Source organism: Aquarana catesbeiana, linkage group LG04 (genome assembly GCF_042186555.1).
Source record: "Aquarana catesbeiana isolate 2022-GZ linkage group LG04, ASM4218655v1, whole genome shotgun sequence".
NCBI lineage: Eukaryota > Metazoa > Chordata > Amphibia > Anura > Ranidae > Aquarana > Aquarana catesbeiana.
In genome coordinates, this window is record NC_133327.1 from 319,261,273 (window position 1) to 319,285,192 (window position 23,920).

General features: G+C 45.8%; 1 protein-coding gene across 3 annotated transcripts in view; it reads right to left on the reverse strand.

Annotated features, from left to right (window-relative positions):
* Positions 1-23,920, reverse strand: part of HMGN3 (high mobility group nucleosomal binding domain 3) — a 91,301-nt gene that overhangs the window by 11,969 nt on the left and 55,412 nt on the right. Inside the window, exon 1 of one of the 3 annotated variants that reach the window (XM_073626845.1) lies at positions 7,068-7,347. The exons of 1 other annotated variant lie outside the window; for it this stretch is intronic. In XM_073626845.1, coding sequence (XP_073482946.1) covers positions 7,068-7,082 — 15 coding nt within the window. In that variant the 5' untranslated portion in view covers positions 7,083-7,347. Of the gene's footprint in view, positions 1-7,067; positions 7,357-23,920 lie in introns of those variants that run through there. One more of the 3 variants, XM_073626843.1, reaches the window with a different exon arrangement.

Genomic DNA, 23,920 nt, shown 5'->3' on the forward strand with positions numbered 1-23,920 from the left:
ACTTGTATGAAAAACTATCCTGTTCTCTTTGTACTGCTCGTTTTGAGTGAAATCCCTGGTGTGTCCCTCTGTTTTCCTATTACCGACCACACTAAGCAGGAGATCACACCGTGGTCAGTTCTCTAGCTATGCCAGGAACGCATCATGCTCTCCTCCAACGATCAGACTGATCCTGACACCCCCCTCCCTCGGACAGCCTTTTACTGGGAAGATCCGTGTGCTGTTGTTTCTCCTTCCCCAGCACTTATGCAACTGAGGGAATATGATCACTTATAAAAAAAACACAAGGGGTAAAAAGGTATTTTGTTATGTCGTTTTTATATCTATACAGAAATGTTTTCCCTTTCATTTCTATTTTAAACTGAATAGGTTGTTTTACAAGGTGATCGTTTACAATCACTTTAAGGCTAGGTTCACCCTAGTGCAAACTGAATACGGGTTTTCTCCGCATTCAATTCACATGACAGGAGATTGTGACTGGCTCTTTATGGAGCCGGTTCACACATCCCTGTGGCAGCTGCAGAGCGGCTTGCAGAGGAGTGCTGTGCGTCTTCGGCTCCGCTTCAGGTCTGAATTCAGCCACAAATTCATCCCTGAGAAGAAGAACAGGGACGCACTGGACCCCTGCTGTGAACCACATCCGATTTCAGTGTGAACCCAGCCTAAAGCAGAAGAACCTTGAAAAAAAAAAAAAGAAACCAATTCAGACATCTCATCTAAGCACTGGAAAGCTGCAATACATTAAATTGTTTCTTTTTAGCTTAGTTACACTTTAAATATACAATTTAAAAAGTGTGAGGAAGACGTGAATGATCACGTTAAAAAAAAAGTCCTGATTGTGACCGTCTCTCTATGGAGGTGATTCACACATCTCCAGAGCGGTTCCGGTGGGAATTGCACAGGAGTCCTTCCTGTGCGTCTTTTGGTCCATTTCAGGTCCGAATTCAAGGAAAAATTTGGGCTGAAATCTGACCTGAAATGTATTTATTTATTACAGGTACTTATATAGCGCCGTCAATTTACGCAGCGCTTTACATATACATTGTACATTCACATCAGTCCCTACCCTCAAGGAGCTTACAATCTAAGGTCCCTAACTCACATTCATACATACTAGGGACAATTTAGACAGGATCCAATTAACCTACCAGCATGTCTTCGGAGTGAAATGGTGAATGGAGACGCACCGGACTCCTACTGGGAGGTGAGCCCAGCCTAGATGTTAAATTCTAAATGTTCAAATATTTTCTAAATAACCAACAAACCAGCGGCTATACACATTTTACTACGAAAACCTAATCCTGATACACGTGTCCAGGCTACAGTGACAGCAGGAATAAAACAATTAGCAGGTCACACTGGCTGAACTGTCCAGCATTTTTTGTGATGGGAGAGTTTTACTCTGGAGACCAAAGTGTCAGCAAACAGTAAAGAATCTCACGCTGCAGTGAAGAACCTAGCAGCCAGCTATTCTTTTTGCATATGCTGAAAATGTTACAGGTCAACAAAGCAATGAAAAGAACATGGTATACAGCGAACAATCACATGTAGTAGCTAGAAAAGTCGAGAGCTGTCTACTATTGTTTGGACAGACTGTTTTAAAAAGCAAAAAGGAATATACCTGAATCAGTTTAATTATAACTTCTTTTTAGTGAAATGGCAAATTAAACCTTTCCCCACGTTTGTGAGGTTCCGATTGACCTTACCCCTACAATTTATAAAAAGGGGGAAACTATGTGCAAAATGTTTAGTCAAGGCGAGAGCGTGATTTAAAAGAAAGAAAAAAAAAAACAAAAAAAAAAAAAACCTACTATAGTACACCCTGTCACATGGCAAAACAATAGCGATCAGTTAGGAAAATCGATCCTGGGCAGTTGATTATTTTACCAAACAGGCAGTAGGGATGGCCTATAAAAGCAAAATCAAGCTAAAATTCCCTGATACAATGTAAATGGCCTATTTAGGGATTCTTTTTTTAAAATCTGTGGGCACCTTATTAGGTACCTGTACAAAGGACCTGCCAATTGGCAAACAATCTAGTTCCTACAGATGGCCTTGAACACACCGACCATTGAAGCAATCAATCGGTCAGCTTAGGATTTATAATGTTCCTCAATGAGGAACCATGCCAGATGGAACTTTGCACCCCGTTCACACTTGAGTACAGTGCACATAGGCAACTTTTGAGGCTTTTTTTTTTTTTTTTGAGTATTTATAAAAAAAGAGTAAAGTGCCATACAAGAGCTTCTTTGGGGTAGGATTACAGGGTTTTTGGCACTACAGACTTTTATCATTGACTGCCTTAAAAATCACAATTTACACTCCCTCCCGTGAAGCCAATGGAGTCAAAACCACCCCATTCTACGTCAGTAGTGGTTCATGTACCTTTTTGACCTTCAGACTTTGAGCTACAGGAGCCTGAATGCTTAAATGTGATTAGAAGCATGAGCTTTGAGCTACAAAACACTGGAATGTAAATGGGGGCTTTCAATACAACTTAATTGACCCCTTTTAAGCAGAATTCTTGTATATGGAGCCATCAGACTATTGGATCATACACAAACATTCAACCTTACCTTAAGGTGTAGGGTCTATGGACCAGTACTGGGCTTAAAGAAGAAAGAAGCCAGTTCTTTTGGCAGAAAAAAAAAAAAAAAAACCTGTTTACCATTTTATTTCTGCTAGAAAACACCTCTCAAAAATTCTAACCAGAAGGGTTTTTTTTCTGCCTCTAAATTCTGAGGTTAAAATATGCCTCCAAACAGAATTTTTTAAGCCAGTGTGCATGGACCTTTAGACTGATTTTACTGTATGATAGCTGCTACTGCAAGGTGCTGTCACAAAGCACTAACTTCTAGGCATGCTCAGCATTTCACATCTCCACTTCAAATCCAAGCCACCCAATCCATGCCCTATAGCTTTGTCCACACCTCACGTCTCCTGAACCCTAAATTAAAGCTCTTCAAGTTGTTAACAAGCTCACTTTATATGCAAAGCTGCCAACAGGTAGCCTCCACATGAAAACGTTAATTTAAAGTGAGCTCCTGTGCTGTCAAAGTCAGTGAGCCAACGAAAGGGGGCAGGGCCGAACTGTGGCTCTGTGTCTGAATGGACACACAGAGCAGTGGCTCAGGTGCCCCCATAGCAAGCTGCATGCTGTGGGGGCACTCAGCAGGAGGGAGGGACCAGGAGCACAGAAGAGGGACCCAAGAAGAGGATCTGGGCGACTCTGTGCAAATCCACTGCACAGAGGAGGCAAGTATAACATGTTTGTTATTTTTTAAATAAAAAAAACTGAGACTTTAGTATCACTTTAAAAGAAAAATCGGTCATGAAAAATCATGGTGGCCGCCACTGTTGATCTATCCGTGTTGCGGCACTTCGGAAGTGCTGCCCATTCATTCCAATAGGCAAGGGCGGTGTAGGACCTGCAAGCGCACCGCCCCTGCGTGAAAGCACTCAGGGTTTCACAAGAGGCAGTTTTCAGCCGCTATTTTTATAGTGCTAAAACGCTTTAGTGAAAACCGCCTCAGCGTGAAAGGGGTGTAAATACTAACAAGCCCACCAAATCCTTCATTGTTCTTTTCTTACGTTCTGCAAATCCCACACCACCATCTTGAATGGGGACCTGGCTGTCTCTATCCCATTTATGATGCTCATTTAATCCCACGCATGTGCAGAAAGGAAAAAAGCTGACACTTTGATTGCATAGCCCTCTGGGATGTGCGATACATATAACCTAGGAGGCTGTAGGCAGCCGGTAACTGGAAGTGGGAGGCCATTAACGAAAACATAAAAATAAAATATTTGCTAAAATAAAAAAAAGAGGAAGAAGTTTGGAACAGAGCAATATAAGGGCTCATGTACACAGACTAGGTTGACCGCCGGCCGCAGGAAACCGCAAAACGCCGCTGAAATTTTGCTGCCAGCGCGTTCCTATACTGAATTCGATGCTTCCACGTTCAGGAGAGGGAGGATGAACCTCCCCTAACCACAGCAGCTTCTAAACTCTTGTAAAAAAAAAACTATGTGTGCATTGACACATAAGCTTTTATGGAGTAACTATGGCAAAAAAACACCAAAAGCTCCTAAACTCAAGTTTGACTCCATCTTTCTGTTGGTCGATTTACTGCCTTGGAGAAAAAATAAAATAATGATCAAAGGGATCAGTTTATCCATCATACACTTATCATTTTGGTCCACCTACTTTCCCACAATTTCCCTACAGCCTGATCAGAATAATTTCAATGAAACTCATTGGTTTTGTTCAAAAAACGAATACCGGTGCAGTATGTCTTTTCTAAAACTCATAGATTCGATCAGATTGCACAATTCTGTTAGGAATCATTCCATTAGCCCGTTATGTGTATGGGCAAAATACATGTTAAAATCTGCAGACCCATAAAATTTGACAAGAAAAAAAAAAAAAAAAAAACTTTAGATCTATCAAAACTGTATAAAAAGGCATTTGCAATAAAATACTTGTTAGTAGATCTAAAAAGGAGATTGTAACATGTGTGGTTAACTTAAATCTTCTGTACTGGACAAAAGCAAACTCTGTATGAGCTAAATTAATGTTATTATACAGGATTTATATAGTGCCAACAGTTAGCGCAGCGCTTTACTATATAAAGGGAGTCAATGCAGTTACAATACAATAAAATACAAGAGACCTCTGCTCATAAGAACTTACAATCTAATAGGGTGGGGCATTCATTTTATACATCTTTGTAGATAAGCTCCCTAAATATGTGATTATACATTACAATCACATATCGCTTAATACAAAAAAAAAAAAAAAAAAAAAAAGCCACATTATGATCAGTTTGTTTTTTAGTCTTTACATGTGCATAGTCAAAAATAGCTCTAATTTATATGCGCATATGTAGGGGAAAACAAAATGACGCTAAATACTTTCAGTGTTTTAATTCATCCACTAAGGGGCTTGGCTTTAAAATCCTTACACAATAGAAAATTGGCTGTAACTACATTAAAAAAAAAAAAAAAGATTAAAAAATAAAAAAAGTTAATTTAATTGGGAGTGTGTTTAATGTGAAAAAAAATGAGAAGGTTGAGAGACATTTCCACCAGGGGTTCAAAGAGTTGGGTCAACAATAGGGAGCATCTCACTGCTCTTCAAGCACACGTGCCAGCAGCTTTGCGCCAAACGGTTACCCTTCTTACAACAACAACAGATGAGAATACAACTCGTCCCATTGATAAAAAAAAAAAAAAAAAAAAAAAAAAAAAAAGTTGAAAAGTCCTAGGCAAAAAAATACTGAAACTCTTACAATTCCTGGAGGTTTAGCTTTGTCGACACTTTTTCACATTATGTCCCATGGCACTCTTTACATATCTCAATTAGCTTTGGTCTTTGTGTTCTGTTAGGTCTATACAAAGGAGGGATTTAGTAAAACTGGAGCTGTACATAGTAACCAATCAGCTTCTAGCTTTAACCTCAGATATGCTTTTGAACAACAAAAGCTAGAAGCTGATTGGTTGTGATGCACAACAATCCCCAGCCTTAGTAAATTCCCCTCAAAGTATTTTGATGGTCAGAAACCACAACCACAGGTCAAGTGATCATCTAATGGAGGCGGAACATGCAGCAATCCGAACAAACCATTCTTCAGATAATATGATCAGATCTATTAATGATCAAAATGACACGTTCTGTGGCCTCAATCGATTTCAAACAAAGCCAATCAATTTAGCTGCTCATTCTCATTGGTTTGGATGGAACATTTGATCGTTTGAAAGTAAATAGTTAAGAGTATGGTGCATCAAACAATTGTTCTGATCAGACAAGTAAAGCAGGCCATAGACGAGTCGAAAAAACGTGTGCCGACCTTTGAATCGTTCAAATTTCGCATCATTAGCGTGCCAGCAGCAACACTTGATCTCAAGTACCTGATCCAACATGCTTTGTTTTTGTTTGTTTAGACAATCTAAACAATTGATGGCACAATTGTGTGAGCTACTTTTGTTTTTCATTCGAAGGGAACTTTCGTTTTTTTTTTTTTTTTGTTTTTTTTTTAAGCAGGCCATAGACAAGTTAAAAAAAAAAAAAAGTTCTCGTCGAACAAAAAAAGATCATTGTGCCATCAATTGTTTTAGATTCTCTAAACAAAAAAAAAAAAAAAACAAAGCATGTTGGATCAGGTACTTTAGATCGCATGTTGCTGCTGGCACACTAATGATGTGAAATTTGAACGATTCAAAGATCAGCACACATCTAACGAAATTTGGTTGTATAGAAAACGGTTCCAAGCATGGCTACCGTTATGGCGGTCATAATTAGGACCAATTTTCTATAGGATTGTAAATTTGCATGTCCAATTTGAAATACAGTCCTAAGATTGACGCACACACTTCGCGATCCTACGATCTGGGAATGGTTTTGATCATTTGTATCTTAGACAATACATAAATCTGATGTTGCAAAGAATTTTTTTTCGAGCAGATCATCATTCCAGGTATGGCCACCATCAGTGATCTTCCTAGCCCTCGCTATGGATAGCAGTACAAACAAGAACGTGTGTCCATCAGGAAGATCGGTCCTAACCATGACATATGGAGGGAGTCGTGTACCCCCCCCCTCCCCCCACATTGTACACTCGCCCCATTTTCCCATCGATCTGCCCATGTAAAGTTCTCAGAAGACGGCCAAGTTTGTCGCTGTGGGTTGAGGAATGGCACTGGCTGAGAAGTTTAGAGGAATGCGGGGACGATGGCAGGGCCGGGGCCAGTTGAGGCCCTCTAGATCCCACCATGACACCAGCCTAGGCAGCTCCAGGATCTAGGACGTCACACTTCTCTACTCTTTCCGTGAGTCGTCATTGAACATGGCCAATGATGGGGGGGATTGTGGAGGAGGACCCTTCCCCTACATCCAGCAGCCGAATGGTTAGGGAGATATGCCCGATCACACATAGTGATGATCGGGGGGGGGTGCAGTAAGGTGGGCACCACCTGCAGACAAAGGGGGGAGAGCACACCGCAACACAGGAGAGGGAGGGGGAAGTCAGATCGGACACGTATTGAACACAAGCAGCCGATCGGCTCACCTTTCTCTTAGGCATGATGATGATGATGTCGGGGGTGACGGCCTCGCCCTGGAACTGATGTGGAAGAAGAAGAGGAGGAGGAGGACTCTGGCGATCGCTAGTGCTCGAGAGGAAGCGCAGTGACTGGAGCCTCACAACCGCTTTCCGCACAACTAGTCTCCCTCCTCTCCACCTCCAATCCTGGCTCGCTCAGCGCTACGGCTTCCTGATTGGACGAAGCTAGTTTACAAATTCTGCGAGTCACGCCCACTCCCAAAGCGGACCACCTACAGCCTCGGCCGAGTTGGGCGTGGCCGTGCACAGATATGACAGTGTGTGATTTACTACGGGCACGCCTCTTCCCGTTTCTCCGCCCAGACCTGCCTTTTGGACCTATAGGAAGGGGGGAGAGGGGCTCGGCTTCCCTGGTTCAAAAAAAGAGAGACCCAGTGGGCGTCGTTCCGGGTGACGTCGGCTGCTCGCCGCGGCGGTTGATATTTTTCTATGTAGCCGTTGGTTTGTGGCGCTAGCTCCGCCTCTCGGCGCCGTTGGCTGTTTATTTTTGAAATGTGTGGAGAGAGCGCTGGATGTTCCTCGGGTGTCATGAGGCGCCATTTTACTACAACAAAGAGGAAGCCGGCAGAGTTGTAGGAATGTGTGCGGCTAGCTCACAATAGAGGCTGTGCTGCCTCAAGGTCAGCGGAATGTTGCCGTATTGTCAGGGTAATGTTAGGGATAGGCTTAATAAGGAATCATTTCAGTGTAGTCCGTGTGACCTGTATACCATATGGCTGCTTTACACGGCTCCTGACTGGAAAGTGTGGTCATATAATGAATAGGAGCTTCTGAGAGGAACTGTATAGGGAGGGGGGCCACTGGCAACTCAATTGGCCCCGAATGACAGCCAGTTTAAACAGCTTTGTTGTGGGGTAATGCTTGTGGGTGGCATATTAGTGCCCCCCTATGCTTTATATGGCAGGTGATATGTGGGCAACTCCTAATGGTGATCCCTCCACAGATAGGGTTGCCACATCATCCCTTTAATCCACTACACAGGTTCTGAGGCTAATTTAATGCAGATAAGGAACCAAGTGAATTTAATTACCAATTTTATCAGCCACAGAACCTGTGTAATTAAAGCGGAGGGCCACCCGTAGAAAAAAAAAATACCACCAAAATTTCAAAAAAAAATAAATTTGGAAAAAAAAAAAATTTTTATACTTACCTAAACCCTTGTTGCTAGGCAGTCTTCCTAATCTGCCTCTTCCTATTGCGCGGTGTGTTCTCCTCGGTGAGCGGCCCTGTTGTCTTCTGGGAACTGTGTGTGTTCCCAGAACACCACGGGGCCTTTCACAGTTAGCTGCGCCGCTCGCGCAGTAGGAAACTGGCAGTGAAGCCGCAAGGCTCCACTGCCTGTTTCCCTTACCTACGATGGCCGAGGGACGGTTCGGCCTCGGGCGGCCGACATCGCGGGCACCCAGGACAGGTAAGTCTACTTATTTAAAGTCAGCAGCTACAGTGTTTGTAGCTGCTGACTTTAACATTTTTTTTTTTTTTTAGCTGGCTGGAATCCCGCTTTAATGTGGCATTCCTATCCACAGACAATTTGTCATAATTGACCACATCACAAATAGGCTTGCCTGTTCTATTCCTATAGATTTCTTCTCTCTGTGGCTGAGGCAGCAAGATTAGTATTATTCAGGCTAGCCAAACCTTGCTGCGTGTGTCTACAAAGGGAGCCATTCCATAGGGACACACAGGCAGCCTTTGGTGATTTGACGCTAGAATCGCCTGCGTGTCATCAGCCTATGGTCTTGTGCACAAAGGCTTATTATTTATAGAATACAGGTAGCTATATAGCGATGACAATTTACAGGGCGTGTGTATGTATATAAAATTTATACATTCATGTCAGTCTATGACTTCAAGGAGCATACAATCTAAGGTCCCTATTTCACCTTTATACATACACATGCTAGGACCAATTTAGACAGGAAACAATTACCCTACCAGCATGTCTTCAGAGTATAGGAGAAAACCCAGGGAGGAAAAGCTAACAATTGCCCTACCAGCATGTCTTCAGAGTATAGGAGGAAACCCAGGGAGGAAAAGCTAACAATTACCCTACCAGCATGTCTTCAGAGTATAGGAGGAAACCCAGGGAGGAAAAGCAAACAATTACCCTACCAGCATGTCTTCAGAGTATAGGAGGAAAAGCAAACTTTGTGCAGGCAGCATTGTCTTTGAGATTCAAACCGATGACCCTAGAGCTGGCAGGCAGAAATGCTAAACCTCTATTAGACCCCTTTCACACCAAGGCAGTTTTCAGGTGTTTTAACGCTAAATAGCCTGTGAAGCGCCCCCGTAAACTGCCTCTCGTGCCTCCCTAGTGTAAAAGCCTGTGTGCTTTCGTACTGGGGCGGTGCGCTTGCGAGACGGGAAAAAAGTCAACAAGGGCATTTTTAAACTTTTCTTCGGCCACTAGCGGGGGTTAAAAGCACCCCAAAAACAACGGTATGAAAAAGAGGGTTTTTTGGGACTCGTGTTTGTGTTTTTTCACCTTAATGCATCCTATGCATTAAGGTGAAAAAACACCTGCCAGTGACCAGCCCCCCCCATCTTACTTACCTGAATCCTCAAACTTCTCCCACAGGGACGTCTAGCCTCTCTGCTAGTGGTTTCTCGGCTGTTGATTGGATAGATTGATAGCAGCACAGCCATTAGCTCCCACTGCTGTCAATCAAGTCCAATGATGTGGGGGGCAGGGCTGAGTCCTGCATTCGGCATCTATGGAAACCAAGTGCTGGACTCGGGAGTTAGGGTTGCCACCTCATCCCTTTAAACCCGAACACATATGAATTACACTGGCTCCCTTTGTAGACACACGCTAATTTAATGCAGATAAGGCACAAAGTGAGTTTAATTACCACCTTAATCAGCCACAGAACCTGTGTAATTATTATGTGTTTGGGTTTAAAGGGATGAGGTGGCAACCCTATCGTGAGCCCGCCCGCAAGGTAACCCCCCTGGGAGAGCGCTTCTCCAAGGGGGATATCTGATGCAGGGAGGAGCCGAGAGAGCCGCTGGGGGACCCCAGAAGAGCAGGTTCGGGGCCACTCTGTGCAAAACGAGCTGCACAGTAGAGTCATCACGTGTTTGTTATTTTAAAAAAAAAAAAAAAAAGGAAATTTATCCTTAAGACCCCTTTCACACTGGGGCTGTTTGCAGGTGTTATTGCGCTAAAAATAGCGCCTGCAAACCGCCCCTAAACAGCCTCCGCTGTTTGTTCAGTGTGTAGGCCGAGGGCTTTCACACTGAAGCGGTGCGCTGGCAGGAGAAGAAAAAAATCTCCTGTCAGCCGCATCTTTGGAGCGGTGAAGGAGCGGTGTATTCACCGCTCCTGCCCATTGAAATCAATGGGACAGCGCGGCTATAGCCGCGCTATACGAGGGGTTTTAACCCTTTTTCGGCTGCCAGCGGGGGGTTAAAACCGCACCGCTAGTGGCCGAATACCACGGTAAAGCATCTCTAAAAATAGCGCTGTTTTACTGCCGACGCCTCCTACCGCCCCAGTGTGAAAGGGGCCTTAGTGTCACTTTAAATGAAGTGGGCAAGTGAGGCCACCAATATATAAAATCATTTTACTGATAAACAATAACATAGTAGCATGACAAATATCCACATATGGATTGGCAGTCACATCATTTATATATATATATATATATATATATATATATATATACACACACACACACACTATGATTGATACATTGTGAACAGAGTAACAAGCCCCCAGATGATACAGGGCAGATAATCCTTGAAAACGATGGGAAAGCGCAGCTAAAACGAGCAGCGCTTTACCACGGCCACAGTGTGAAAGCAGCTTTAGGCCTGGTTAACACCTATGCAGGTTGAAGAGATGTATTTTGTTCACGTGTTTTTGATGCATTTTGCATTTTTGGGAGGTGTCTGTTGCAGGGGAAACCAGCAGAAACACATCAAAAACGTAAGCAATGCATTTTTTATGTGTTTCCATTGAAGTCTATGGAACCAAAAATGCAACTTGCTGCAGGGAGGGAAAAAAAAGTCCCTAACCCTTTCCAAAAAAAATGCATAGGTGGAAAATGCACAGATGTGACTAAACCAAAGTGTATGTATTCCTGTGCTTATGGTGTGTAACATATAATATGTGCTAGTAATGGGTTGCTGCTCTAATAAAGCGCTGTGCCTTTATACTCTGAAAGAATTTGTGTAGAGTGCTACCTAAAATGGGGAACATTCCCCCTACCAAACTTCCTGGTTAGTGTGCAAACCAAACAATTCCTGTTAATTCCCAATAAAATGAATAATGCATAAATACATCAACATAATCTTCATAAAAAGTCTGTGATAGTAAAGCTTCATGATTGTGAAAAAAAGTTATCCATCATGCAAAAAGTGCCAAGGTGCTGTAGATTCAAATAAAGTGCAGCTCATGCCCCCTTCAGTGTGCCAGCTCACTCACCAGCTGCTATGGACTCCCAGTGACAGGAGTCAAATGCACTTTATAAATATCCTGGGTGTGCTGGTCTTTGTTGTCCTCTTCACTGGCTCGGCTTCTCAGTGTATAAGGAAATAAGGTACTCATGCATACAGTGGATATAAAAAGTCTACACACCCCTATTAAATGTCAGGTTTCTGTGATGTAATAAAATAGATAAATCATTTCAGAACTTTTTCCACCTTTAAAGTGGAGGTAAAGTCCCACACATTACTTTTACCTATAGGTAAGCCTAAAATAAGGCTTACCTATAGGTAGTGTAAATATCTCCTAAATGGGCACCATAGATATTTACATTACATGCAGCCAGTGACATCACTGGCGCATGCTCTCTGAAGGAACGGCCAGCCTCACTAGTGTCCATCATCTCAGTGATCATCAGTGCAGCCTCACCAGTGCCCATCAATGCAGCCTTATCACAGGAGGAGTGCAAGAGCGAAGACAGTTGCATGCATGTGTGGACAGAAGCAGAGACAGGGTGGCAGCCTGGAGTGGACATAGAGGGGTCGTAAGCTTGCTTTCCACTGTAGCTCAGGAGAGAGGAGGAGAGGGCCAGAAGTCACTAGGGTGTGTGTGCGGCTGGGAAACAGGAGGTGATATTGGATCTACTGCTGGAGAGAAACAGGAAGCTGCGGCTGTGTGCTTGTATACTGTGCAGCTTGGGAGAGATGCGGGGAGCTGCAGTGGAGAGGCTTACAGTCCAGGGAGGTGGCTGCTGTCCGAGCACAGGTGGTGCATCAGGGGTTTACTCAACTTCTGAAAGTGTGTGGCCGGCAGAGGGTTTGGAACAACTAACACAGCGCTGGTAACACAAGCTGGAATCGCAAAATAAATACTGTACTTTTCAAAGTCACCTTAACGAGCAGAAGGTAGGAAGCAGCGCCTGAATTGAGGGCAGAGCTGGGAGGTCCTGAAGCGGCTTTCATGGAGGTTTCTAGTGTGTGTGCCTGAAAAGCACGTCATCAGTTGCTGGGACGCTGGTGGTGAAGTTTGGTGGATTGAAGTGGAGGGGGCGGAGAGGACAGGAATGCTTAATGGGTGCAGTACATGAGAGCATGCATGCACTGAATGAAGCCCACTGTCAGAACTTGTTTCAGCCCTGGATTCCGGGACTCAAGTCCAGACCCCAGGACTGACTTCAAATATAGGGACGGTCCCGCGGAATCCGGGACGGTTGGGAGGTATGTTGATTCGTCCCTGAAACAGAGAACAGGGATGCACCAGACCCCTGCTGTCAGCCGCATCGGTATTAGATGTGAACCCAGCCTGAAGGTTTTGTGCCAATGTTGACTGGTATTTGGAACTGTTCATAATTCCCTCTATCTTGACCAAGACCCCTGTTCCAGCTGAAGAAAAACAGCCCCAAAGCATGATGCTGCCACCACAATGCTTCACTGTGGGTATGGTGTTCTATGATGTGCAGTGTTGTTTTTGTACCAAACATATATTTTAGATTTATGACCAAAAAGTTCAACCTTGGTTTCATCAGACCATAACACATTTTCCCACATGCTTTTGGGAGACTTCAAATGTGTTTTTGCAAAATTTAGTCGGGCTTGGATGTTTTTCTTTTGTAAGAAAAGGCTTCCATCTTGCCACTCTACCCCATAGCCCAGACATTTGAAGAATACGGGAGATTGTTGTCACATGTACCACGCAGGCAGTACTTGCCAGATATTCCTGCAGCTCCTTTAATGTTGCTGTAGGCCTTTTGGCAGCCCCCCTGACCATTTTTCTTCTCGTCTTTTCATTGATTTTTGGAGGGATGTCCAGTTCTTGGTAATGTCACTGTTCCATATTTTTTCCACTTAATGACTGTCTTCAATGTGTTCCATGGTATATCTAATGCCTTTTTCCTGACTGATACCTTTTAACAATGAGATCTCTCTGATGCTTTGAAAGCTCTCTGCCGACCATGGCTTTTGCTGTAGGATGCGACTAAGAAAATGTCAGGAAAGACCTACTAGAACGGCTGAACTTTATTTGGGGTTATACAGAGGCACTTTAAGCCCACATTCACATCAGGCCGATTTGACATGTCAAATCTCCACCTATTGCCGGCAAAGGCACTGTCCGAATCGGTGCGATGCCAGACTGATACTACATTTGGCAACTTCAGGGGTGATTTCAATAGACATCTGTGCAGGAACCTGCACAGATGTCTCTGAATTCGCTCCCGAAGTCGGACTGACGTGGGTTTGAAGTCATGCGAGTTCAGCTAAACTCAGGCAGGTGTGTACTGACTCCTATTTAACATGAGTTTGAATGTGATTGCTTAACCGCTTGCCGACCAGCCTCCGTCATTATAGGGCGGCTCTCCTGCGGAAATTGCCGTAGCTGTACCGCGGCTCGCACAGGCGCTATAGCGAGCACTCGCACCAGCTGCGGGAGTGTGCCCGCGGGTCGGGCGGACTCTATGTCCACTGACAACCCGCAATCATGGTATACAGAGGCAGAATGGAGATCTGCCTTTGTAAACATGGCAAAACCCCATTCTGACAGGAGACATGACAGATATACCGTTCCCAGTGATCGGAAACAGTGATCTCTGTCATGTCCCTGCCAGCCCATCTCCCCTACAGTTAGAACATGCTGAGGGAACACATTTAACCCCTTGATCGCCCCCTACTGTTAACCCCTTCCCTGCCAGTGTCATTTTTGCATTGTTCTGGGGGGAGACTGGTAGGGGAGAGACTGGGCAGAGGGGGAAGAGGGAGGGGGACCTGGGGGAGAGGGCAGAGACTGGGCAGAGGGGGGAGAAGGGATGAGGCATGGCACCTGCCACTGCCAGTCAGTCAACAACAGAACACAGTGTGTGACTGTGTTGAGTTGACGCTAGAGTGGCATAACTGCTGGTGTTATAAGGTTATACAAGCTCTTGTTGACTTGACAATGACATAGGGAGGGAGAGGGATGTAGAGATTAGGAAGGTGAATGGTGGGGACTGGGCGAGGGGGATGGTTGGAGAAGGGGAGAGGGGGATGGTTGGAGGAGGGGGGTGGCATTGGCAGGGGAGAGGAGGGGAGAAAGAAGGAAAGGGGGGTATGGGAGAGAGAAGGAAAGGGGGGTATGGGAGAGAGAAGGAAAGGGGGGTATGGGAGAGAGAAGGAAAGGGGGGTATGGGAGAGAGAAGGAAAGGGGGGTATGGGAGAGAGAAGGAAAGGGGGGTATGGGAGAGAGAAGGAAAGGGGGGTAGGGGAGAGAGAAGGAAAGGGGGGTAGGGGAGAGAGAAGGAAAGGGGGGTAGGGGAGAGAGAAGGAAGGTAGGGGAGAGGGAGAGAGAGAGAAGGAAGGAAGGGGAGAGGGAGAGAGAGAGAAGGAAAGAAGGGGCGAGAGAGAAGGAAAGAGAGAGAAGGAGAGGAGGAGAGAGAGAAGGAAAGAGAGAGAAGGAAAGGAGAGAGAAGTTCTCTCCTTTCCTCCTCTCTCTCCTTGTTTCCTTCTCTCAGAGAAGGGAAGAAGGAGTGAGAGATGGGGAGAGAGAGAGGCAGAGAGAAATAAAGAAAGAGGGGAGAGGGTATAGACTGGGCAGAAGGGGGAGGGGGGGGGGAAGAGGGGATGAGGCTTGGCATCAGTTGTTTAGAACTTTTAGTATTTGGCTGAGGGTTAAAGTAACCCCTAGACACTTTTTTGAAACTGAATATTATGGACAATCTTCAAAAACAAAATCTCAGTGGCAGTGCTACAAACAAAATATATAACAACACTGGTATGGTGTGGTGTGGTCTGGCAGACTGGCAGTGGGCAGGGCAGTGGCACTGGCAGACACTCAGACATGACAGACAGTACATCAATTTCTGCCAAAAATCATTAAAAAAATAACTCGGCATTTGGGAATGTGTAGATTTTTCTGTAAGAACACTAGTTGATCCACATTCTCTGGTTTGAGGGTGCTTCTTTTTGCAGTTACCACATCTCCTGCAGTGGGGAAAACCCACTCTGCAGACAGGCTTGTGCCAGGGATACACAAATATTGCTTTGACAGCTGAGAAAGGAGGGGAAATATGACCACATGCTCAGGCCACCAGTTTAAAGGGTCCTCGGTGAGAGGCAGAGGTGGGGCTTTACAATATTTTTCCATTTCCTCTTTAGCCTTGGCATAGGGGGTCTTGGGTTCTATTGTACCTTCAGTGTCAGTGAAAGACTGTCCCAACAAAGTCATGAGCAGCGATCTGGCCTTTCTTTTGGGAGGAGATGGAGAATGGTTGTTCTCAATGGGTGAACTTTCTTCTTCTTACAAAATTCCTTTCCTCCTAGGCACTTGATCCTCATGTGTCCTCTGAGATGTGTTTGAACAAAAGAATAGAAAATACAAGCATTAAGAAAACACATTGTCAACACTGCCCGTGTTTCTGATGAGGTGATGAAAAAGCACAGGAATCGGTTCAGTTCACTTCCTGCACCGCATCAGAAGCGTGGCTTACAACAATGTAGCTAAGCTTAGCTAGCTAGTAGCTAGTTAGTGCTACACACAGTTTTAAGAAACATGATGAAATTCAAATTAATTTAATTACTTCCATGGATGCAGCCTCCTCAGTCACTCCTCTGTATATCTCCAGTCTCTCCACCTCTTTGAGGATAAAAGGCAGTCCCTTGAAGTGAGGATCAAGTGCAGAGGCTGTATGAAGGATCTTCTTCTCTGCCTCACTGCTATACCTCTTCTGGAGATCTGTTCTGATGGTATTCTTGATCTCATGAATCATGGGGGTGTCTGTCATGCTCTGGAGGAGTTGTGCATTTAGAGGGGCAATGAGAGAAACTGTTGGATTGCACTTTTCTGATATCAGCATGGTTGTATCCTTCATTGGCTTTAATGCACTCAGTGTCCTCTGCATTCGAACATCTGTTTTGTTGAGAGTGCAGAGATCGGACTCTCCTTTTCTGAATTCTGGAGACAGCAATGTGGCAAAGACTGCAGGCTGTTCTAAGAACCTCTCGACCATGTCATATGCACTGTCCCATCTTGTTGACACATCAGTTATCAGCTTATGATTCTTTAGACCAAGACATTTCAGTTTCTCTTTTAGACAGTGGCTTGCTCTAGTGCTGCGGTGAAAGAATGTGGATGTTCATCGCACTCTGCCAAGAAACCTGGAGAGCGTGGCCACTTTCAGCGCCCGCTGGGACGCAAGATTTAGTGTGTGGGCAAAGCATTTTACATGGGGGAATTTCCCAACTTGAGCTGCAACTATGATGTTCGATGCGTTGTCGGTCACAAGCACTACAGATTTATTGGACAGCTGCCAGTCGATTCGTTCTCTGGGTCCCCGATCACTCGGGAGAGCCCGGAGAAGCACCGGAGGGCGGCGGGAGGGGGGCTGAACAGCCGCTATGATCATTCTTATTGTGCTCAGAATTTCCGGCTCTAAAAAACGATATCTGGATGATGCCTGTAGCTGCAGGCATCATTCAGATATCTCCACTGAAAGCCGAGGACATTATGACGTTCGGCGGTATTGAAGTGGTTAAGGTAACTGGAAGTAACGAAAGACCTCAGGAAATCATTTTCCCTGTTCATCCTGTCAGCAGGAGCACACAAAGGAGAGAAAGCATCAAAGAGTACCTTGGGAAGATGGCTAAAACAGGCTATCAAAGAAGCCTACCTGGCATTAGGTAGAGAACCTCCGGGGGGAATAATGAGAGAGGGCAGAGAGGGCTGGTGCATCGCCGGAACAGATCTGTAAGGCAGCCACGTGGTCCAGCTTCTCCACGTTTATAAGGCACTACAATTTGGATCTGCTGTCGGCCTTGGACCAGTCCTTTGGCAGGAAGGTCTTGTAAGCTGTGGTCCCACCCTGAAGTAAGTTCTCAGTTATCCTCTCCAAGGTGCTGCCCTGAAAGGCGAAGGGAGAAAACCTTAGACTTACAGGTAACGGTATTTCTATGAGCCGATTCGCTGCCCCTCCTATCCAGACTGGTGCCTTGATCCACTGATGTTGACAAGGGGTCATCGGTCTGCCTCTCAGCTCTGCCCCCCGACTCTGGCTCTCGCTTCTTCAGGCTGCACCTACCGGGTAAGTCTTGCTTCCTGGATGATTCTACAAATGCTATCTCTGCCACAGCAGAGAAAAAAAACAGTGCACTGCCCAGTTCTTGAGTGAGTACAGTGTGTATCCTCCTGTCACACTGCCCCCACTTGTTTCACATGCCCCAGGTACCCTCTCCTGTCACACTGCCCCCCTCCTGTCACACTGCCCAGGTACCCTTCTTAGATGGTATGGCTGCATTGATTTAAATTTTTTTAGACTGACCTTCTTTTATTTTCATCTGGTGACAGTTTGTGGAATTACTGTTGAGCTTCTGCGAACTTTGTTGAAATTATTCCTGAACCTTTGCGTCACTTACTACCGAACCCCTGCACTCTGTGTCCCTTTAAGCCAGTATTCAGCGCAATAAAAATCACACCAAACTTTTGCTGTGGCGCACTTTTTCTCCGCTGCAGGTGCCCAACTTATGATCCTGCACACAGGCCCACTGCTTTCAGAAAATACCCCTGACCTGAGCTCATCATTGGGCATCCATTCCAGATGCTTGTATGTGACATCACATACAAGCACGTGGGCTGGATGCTAGAGGTGGATCAGTAGGATGAGTGTGCCAGGACAGGTAGTGTCTCATCTCTGCTTCCTTTAACCACTCTGCATATCACGCATATTATAGATTAGAAGAGGGTACAGCAGTGGGGAAAATTAGCAGGAGGGGTCCAGAGGTGGGACAGAAGAGCAGGACAGTACAGCGATGGGGCAGATGTGCAGGGGAGGTACAGTGGTGGAAGAGATGAGCAGGGGGGTTCAGCAGTGGGACAGAAGAGCAGGGGGGTACAGTGATAAGGCTGATGTGCAGGGGGGTTCAGTGTTGGGCCAGATGAGAAGGGGGTTACAGTGATAGGACAGATGAGCAGGGGGGTTCAGTGGTGGAAAAAAAAAGCAGGGGGGTAGAGCAGTGGGGCAGAGCAGTGGGGCAGGTGCGCAAGGAGGTGTATTGGTGGGACAGATGAGCACTGGTAACAGAGGTGGGGCAGAAGAACAGGGGAGGTACATTGGTGGGGCAGATGAGAAAGGGGGTTACAGTAGTGGTGCAGATGAGCAGATAGGTTCAGTGTTAGGACAGATGATGATTCAGTAGTGAGACAAAAGAGCATGAGGATACAGTGGTGGAGCAGATGTGCAGGGAGGTACAGCGGTGGGGAAGATAAGCAAAGGGGTACATTGATTGGGCAGGGGGGTTACAGTGTTTGGACAGAAAAGCAGGGGGGTTCAGTGATGGGGAAGATGAGAAAAGGGTTCAGCGGTGGGACAGAAGAGCAGGGGGGTACAGCAGTGGGGCAGATGTAAAAGGAGGTGCATTGGTGGGACAGATGAGCAGGGGGTTACAGTGGTTGGGCAGAAGAGCAGGGGGTTACAGTGGTTGGGCAGAAGAGCAGGGAGTACAGAGGTTGGGCAGATGTACAGGGGGGTACAGTGGCGGGGCAGAGGAGAAGGGAGGTACATTGGTGGTACAGATGAGCAGGGGGTTACAGCGGTGAGGCAGAAGAGCAGGGGGAACAGAGCTGGGACAGATGTGCAGGAGGTACAGTGGTGGGGCAGATGAAAAAGGGGGTTACATTGGTGGGGCAGATGATCAGATAAGTTCAGTGTTAGTACAGGTGAGAAGATGGTTCAGCGGTGAGACAGAAGAGCATGGGGGTACGGCGGTGGAGCAAATGTGCAGGGAGGTACAGTGGTGGGGCAGATGAGAAAGGGGGTTACAGTGGTGAGGCAGATGAGCAGGATAGTACAGTGGTGGGGCAGATGAGCAGGGGTTTACAGTGGTGGGACAGAAGAGCAGGGTTGTACAGTGGTGGGGCAGATGTACAGGGAGTTACAGTGGTGGGGCAGCTGTGCAGGGGGGTACAGAAGTGGGGCAGATGTGCAGGGTAGTACAGTGGTGGGGCAGATGTGCAGGGTAGTACAGTGGTGGAACAGATGTGCAGGGGGGACAGTGATCTGAGGTGTGAAGGTGCAGGTATTGGGGCTGATCTGAGGCGTGACAGTGCAGGATGTTAATATCTCACTACTACTCAAGTAGCTTACAGCATTTACTTTATAAAAAATCATTTTCGTGTTTCAGAGTGTGAAGTTGACTTTTTTTGTTATAAAATCAGCACTCTCAATTTCTTTGAAAACATTTTTCGGCACACTGTGCTCAAAAGGTTGCCTACCCCTGCAATAATATATAAAACCATATAATTACATAACAATGAACAATACATAACAAAGTTCAGTTACTTACAATGGCAAAAAATAACACGTAGTGTCAATAAGACAGAGCAGATAGGCAGATGAGGAAGTACCAGGGTTTTATGCATTAAGTAAAAAAACCTGTGTGCAGCCCCCCTCAGCCCCTCAAATACTTACCTGAGCCCCATCCAGAGATGTTGCAGGAGTGTCTCACTGCCCGGGACTCCCCTCTTCGTTGGCTGAGACAGCAGCGTGGCGCCATTGGCTCCCATTGCTTTTAAACAAAGTCAGTCAGCCAGTGAGGAGAGAAAGGGGGCGGGGCCACGGCTCCCTGTCTCTAATAGACACAGGGAGCTGTGGCTCGGCTCGGGTGCCCCCATAGCAAGCTGCTTGCTGTGAGGGCACTCAACAGGAGGGAGAGGCCAGGAGCACCAAAGAGGGACCCGAGAAGAGGAGGATCTGGGCTGCTCTGTGCAAAACCACTATACAGGGCATGTAAGTATAACATGTTTGCTATTTTTAACTAAAAAAAATTTGACTTTAGAATCACTTTAAACTCTAGAAGATGTGACTATACTAGATATTCAGCTCTACGTAACTGTTTCACACCCACCGACCTTTATTTTTCATGAATCAAACTTTTCTCCCTGACATCTCCAATCTTAAAATACTGACTATGGTGTGGCCAGACCACTGCACCCTACTATTACAATGTAATACTCTAACATCTTTCCCAAAACACTACAACTGGTGATGAAACGACCCCCTACTTTCTTTTATGGTCCTTTCACACGGGACGGATCCGTGATGATCCGCTCGTGAACATCCGCTTGCTCAGCGGGGATCGCTCATTGTGCAGCGACGGACCTTTCAGAGTGCCGCTCTCCCCTATGGGGGATCGGATGATGACGGACCGTAGAGTCCGTCGTCATCCGATCCGAAAACAGATGGAAAAGTAGGTTTTTCCTCCGTTATGCTTTTTCGGGTCGGATGTCAGCGGACATGTCACCGCTGACATCTGACGCTCCATAGAGGTCTATGGAGGGTCCGTTCAGGTCCGCCTAAAAAACTGACAGGCAGACCAGATCGGATCGTACGTGTGAAAGAGGCCTAACGGATACAGCCTTCATTCAAAACTCTCTCAACCTATTTTCAAGAAAATGTGGGGTGCAGCTGTGCATAGTATCCAATCAGCTTATAACTCCACCAGCTTGTTCAATTAGGCTTTTTTTTTTTTTTTTTTTGAATCAAAAGGTTTTTATTGCCCACAAAACAAACAGTATATTCAAACATGAGACACAATACACGTTGTTCATATCTGGGATTCTCCATCATATAATCCATTCGTCAACATTTTAAGTGAACTTAACTTCTGCTCATAGTACTTTCTTATATATGGCATTAAATTTATCACAGTCTGTGCCATATATCTACCCATTAGCGGCTTTTTCCTACTACCTGCGCCCACAACCTTATTCCTGGGAGTATTTCAATATTTACCTGGGTGTCTTACACAGTTTGTGCCTATACCCCCCAGAGCAGCCTCATTTGTACTAACTCCGTGGGGCTTATTCCTGATGTTGCAAGCCAAGCGTCCCACAGTTTGTCAAATTTGCCAGGGTTCCCCCTGTGCTGATATATGTACTTCTCTATTATGAGTGTTTTACCCATGTGTTGTATCCATGTTTTAGTCTTTGGCAGTGCAGCTGATTTCCAGCTCATAAGGATTGTTTTCCTAGCCTGGAACAGAGCTCTGGCAAAGGCAACTCTTGTCCCCTCCTTCGCTATCGCCCCCTCCAGAATCCCCAGCAAGCAGCTCATTGGGTCAATAGGAACATTGGTCTGGAACACCTGATTCAGTGTAACCAGAACCTCCGTCCAGTATCTGTGGAGCTTCGGGCAATGGCAGAGGAGGTGAACCAGATCCCCAGGCACCGCTCTGTACCTACCGCACAGTGGGTCAGGCATTTTGCCCATTTTGTATAGCTTTATGGGTTTAGAGAGTACTCTCAGTAATATATATAACTGGGATACCTTTTGTGCCACATTCAGTGAACATGTGTTAACTGTCTGCAGGGCCTCCTCCCACAGTGCCCTTTCAATGGGCCCCAAATGTGCCTCCCATTGTGTCACTGCCTTTGTTGGGTGCCCCTCTAGGAACGACAACAATAGCATGTTATAGCATTGGGAAATTATACCTTTTGTGTCGGTCATATCTTGCAGCATGTGAAAGACCGGAGTGGAGGACTGATTCCACTCCATTGCATCCCCCTGAGCCCTAACGGCATGTTGTAGTTGTAGATAATAAAATAACATGTTGGAGGGTAGTGCGTATTTAGATTGTAGGTCCTTAAAAGACAGCAAAGCCCCATTATGGAAGATATGCTTCAGATGTGTTATACCCATGGGGCGCCACCTGGGCCCCTGTTGAATCTTAGCTAATTCTGCATACGTCTTGTTGTCCCATATCGGGCTGTATGTCGTGAACCCTGTTACGTTTTGTAGTTGTTTAGTTTTATTCCACACCTTTTGAAGGAGTGTGTACGTGGGCATTAGTTTGTTGGGCTTATGAAATTGTTGAGCCTCTAGTCCCTCAGGTATAGATTCCGCCCCCAAGCCAAGTAGCATGAGTCTAGCCGATGAGCCCACCGGTAAGGGGACCATGGCCCCTAGAAGGTGTTGCAGCTGTGCAGCCAGATAGTATAACCAAGGGTTGGGTAGGGCAAGGCCCCCCTCCTTTGGGTATTGCAGCTGCTCTAATTTAATTCTAGGCGGTTTGGTGTGCCACAACAACAGCCTGAACAGGGAGTTAACCACTCTGAATATCTTCAGCGTGATGACTGCCGGTGTATTATGTAGCATGTGAAGGAACTGTGGCATCAGAATCATCTTGATGAGATTTGTTTTTCCTGCTAGTGACATTTTAAGCTTATTCCATATATTTATTTTATCTCTAAAACGAGTTGGCATGGGGTATATGTTCAATTTGCAGAATTCTGTTGGTTTGGGGGAAATGTGAATGCCTAGATATTTGAAGGTGGTCACTATGGGTACGGGGCAGGATGGCCCCCTGCCTGGCCCGGGGGTCCCATCTATAAACATTAAGGCCGATTTGGACCAGTTTATGGTAAGGCCTGAAAACTGTCCGAACTCCGTGATAAGGGACATTGTCTTAGTCAGTGAGCATCCCTGCCTGGTCCCCCTGCCCAGTGCAAAAGTATGTGATAGCCTGTCTGACATGCGTATGGCAGCCTGTGGTGTGTCATACAGCAGTCTCACCCATCTGATGAACCTGGGACCAAACCCGAACCTGGCCAGTACAGCCCACAGATACTGCCAGCCCACACTGTTGAATGCCTTATTGGTGTCAAGAGACAACAGTGTTCTGTGGCTGACGGAATCCGAGGGAGTCTGCATGTTCAAATAAAGGCATCTGAAATTGGTCGCAGTGGATGTTCGCGGCATAAATCCTGCCTGATCAGAGTGGATAATAGGTCTCATTATTTTATTGACCCTCATGGTCAGTACCTTGGCTAATATTTTAACGTCGCTCTGCAACAGCGATATAGGCCTGTAGGAGCTAGGATCTAACGGATCTTTGAATGCTTTAAGTAGTAATACGATATTGGCCCCTGTCATGGTAGTAGGTCATTTTCCTGATTTGAACGAAGAGTTGAAGACCTCAAGTAGTTTGGGTAGAATCACTTCTCCATATTGGGTGTAGACCTCCATGGGGATCCCATCATCCCCCGGGGCCTTGCCGGTAGGGAAGGAGGCTGCACCTCACTCAGCTCATCTAATGTAAATGGTGCCTCCAACTCCATGAACTCTTTGCGGGTCAGAGTTGGAAGAATCATTTCACCCATATAGTTTTGCAGCTCTTCAGTGTAATTATCACATGGTTTGTATAATGCTACATAAATGGATGCTAGTTCAGCTATTATTTGTTCAGGGTCATTCACCAATCGTCCCAGGGAGCTGCGTATCGCTCCTATGGCAGGGGAAAGATTGCTGAGATCTGGTGATTCTCGCCAATAGTCTGCCCGTTTTTTTCCCCCTCTTCATAAAATGCTTGTTTCGTAAAGAATCTTTTACATTCCGCAGTGGAGGATCTCACCC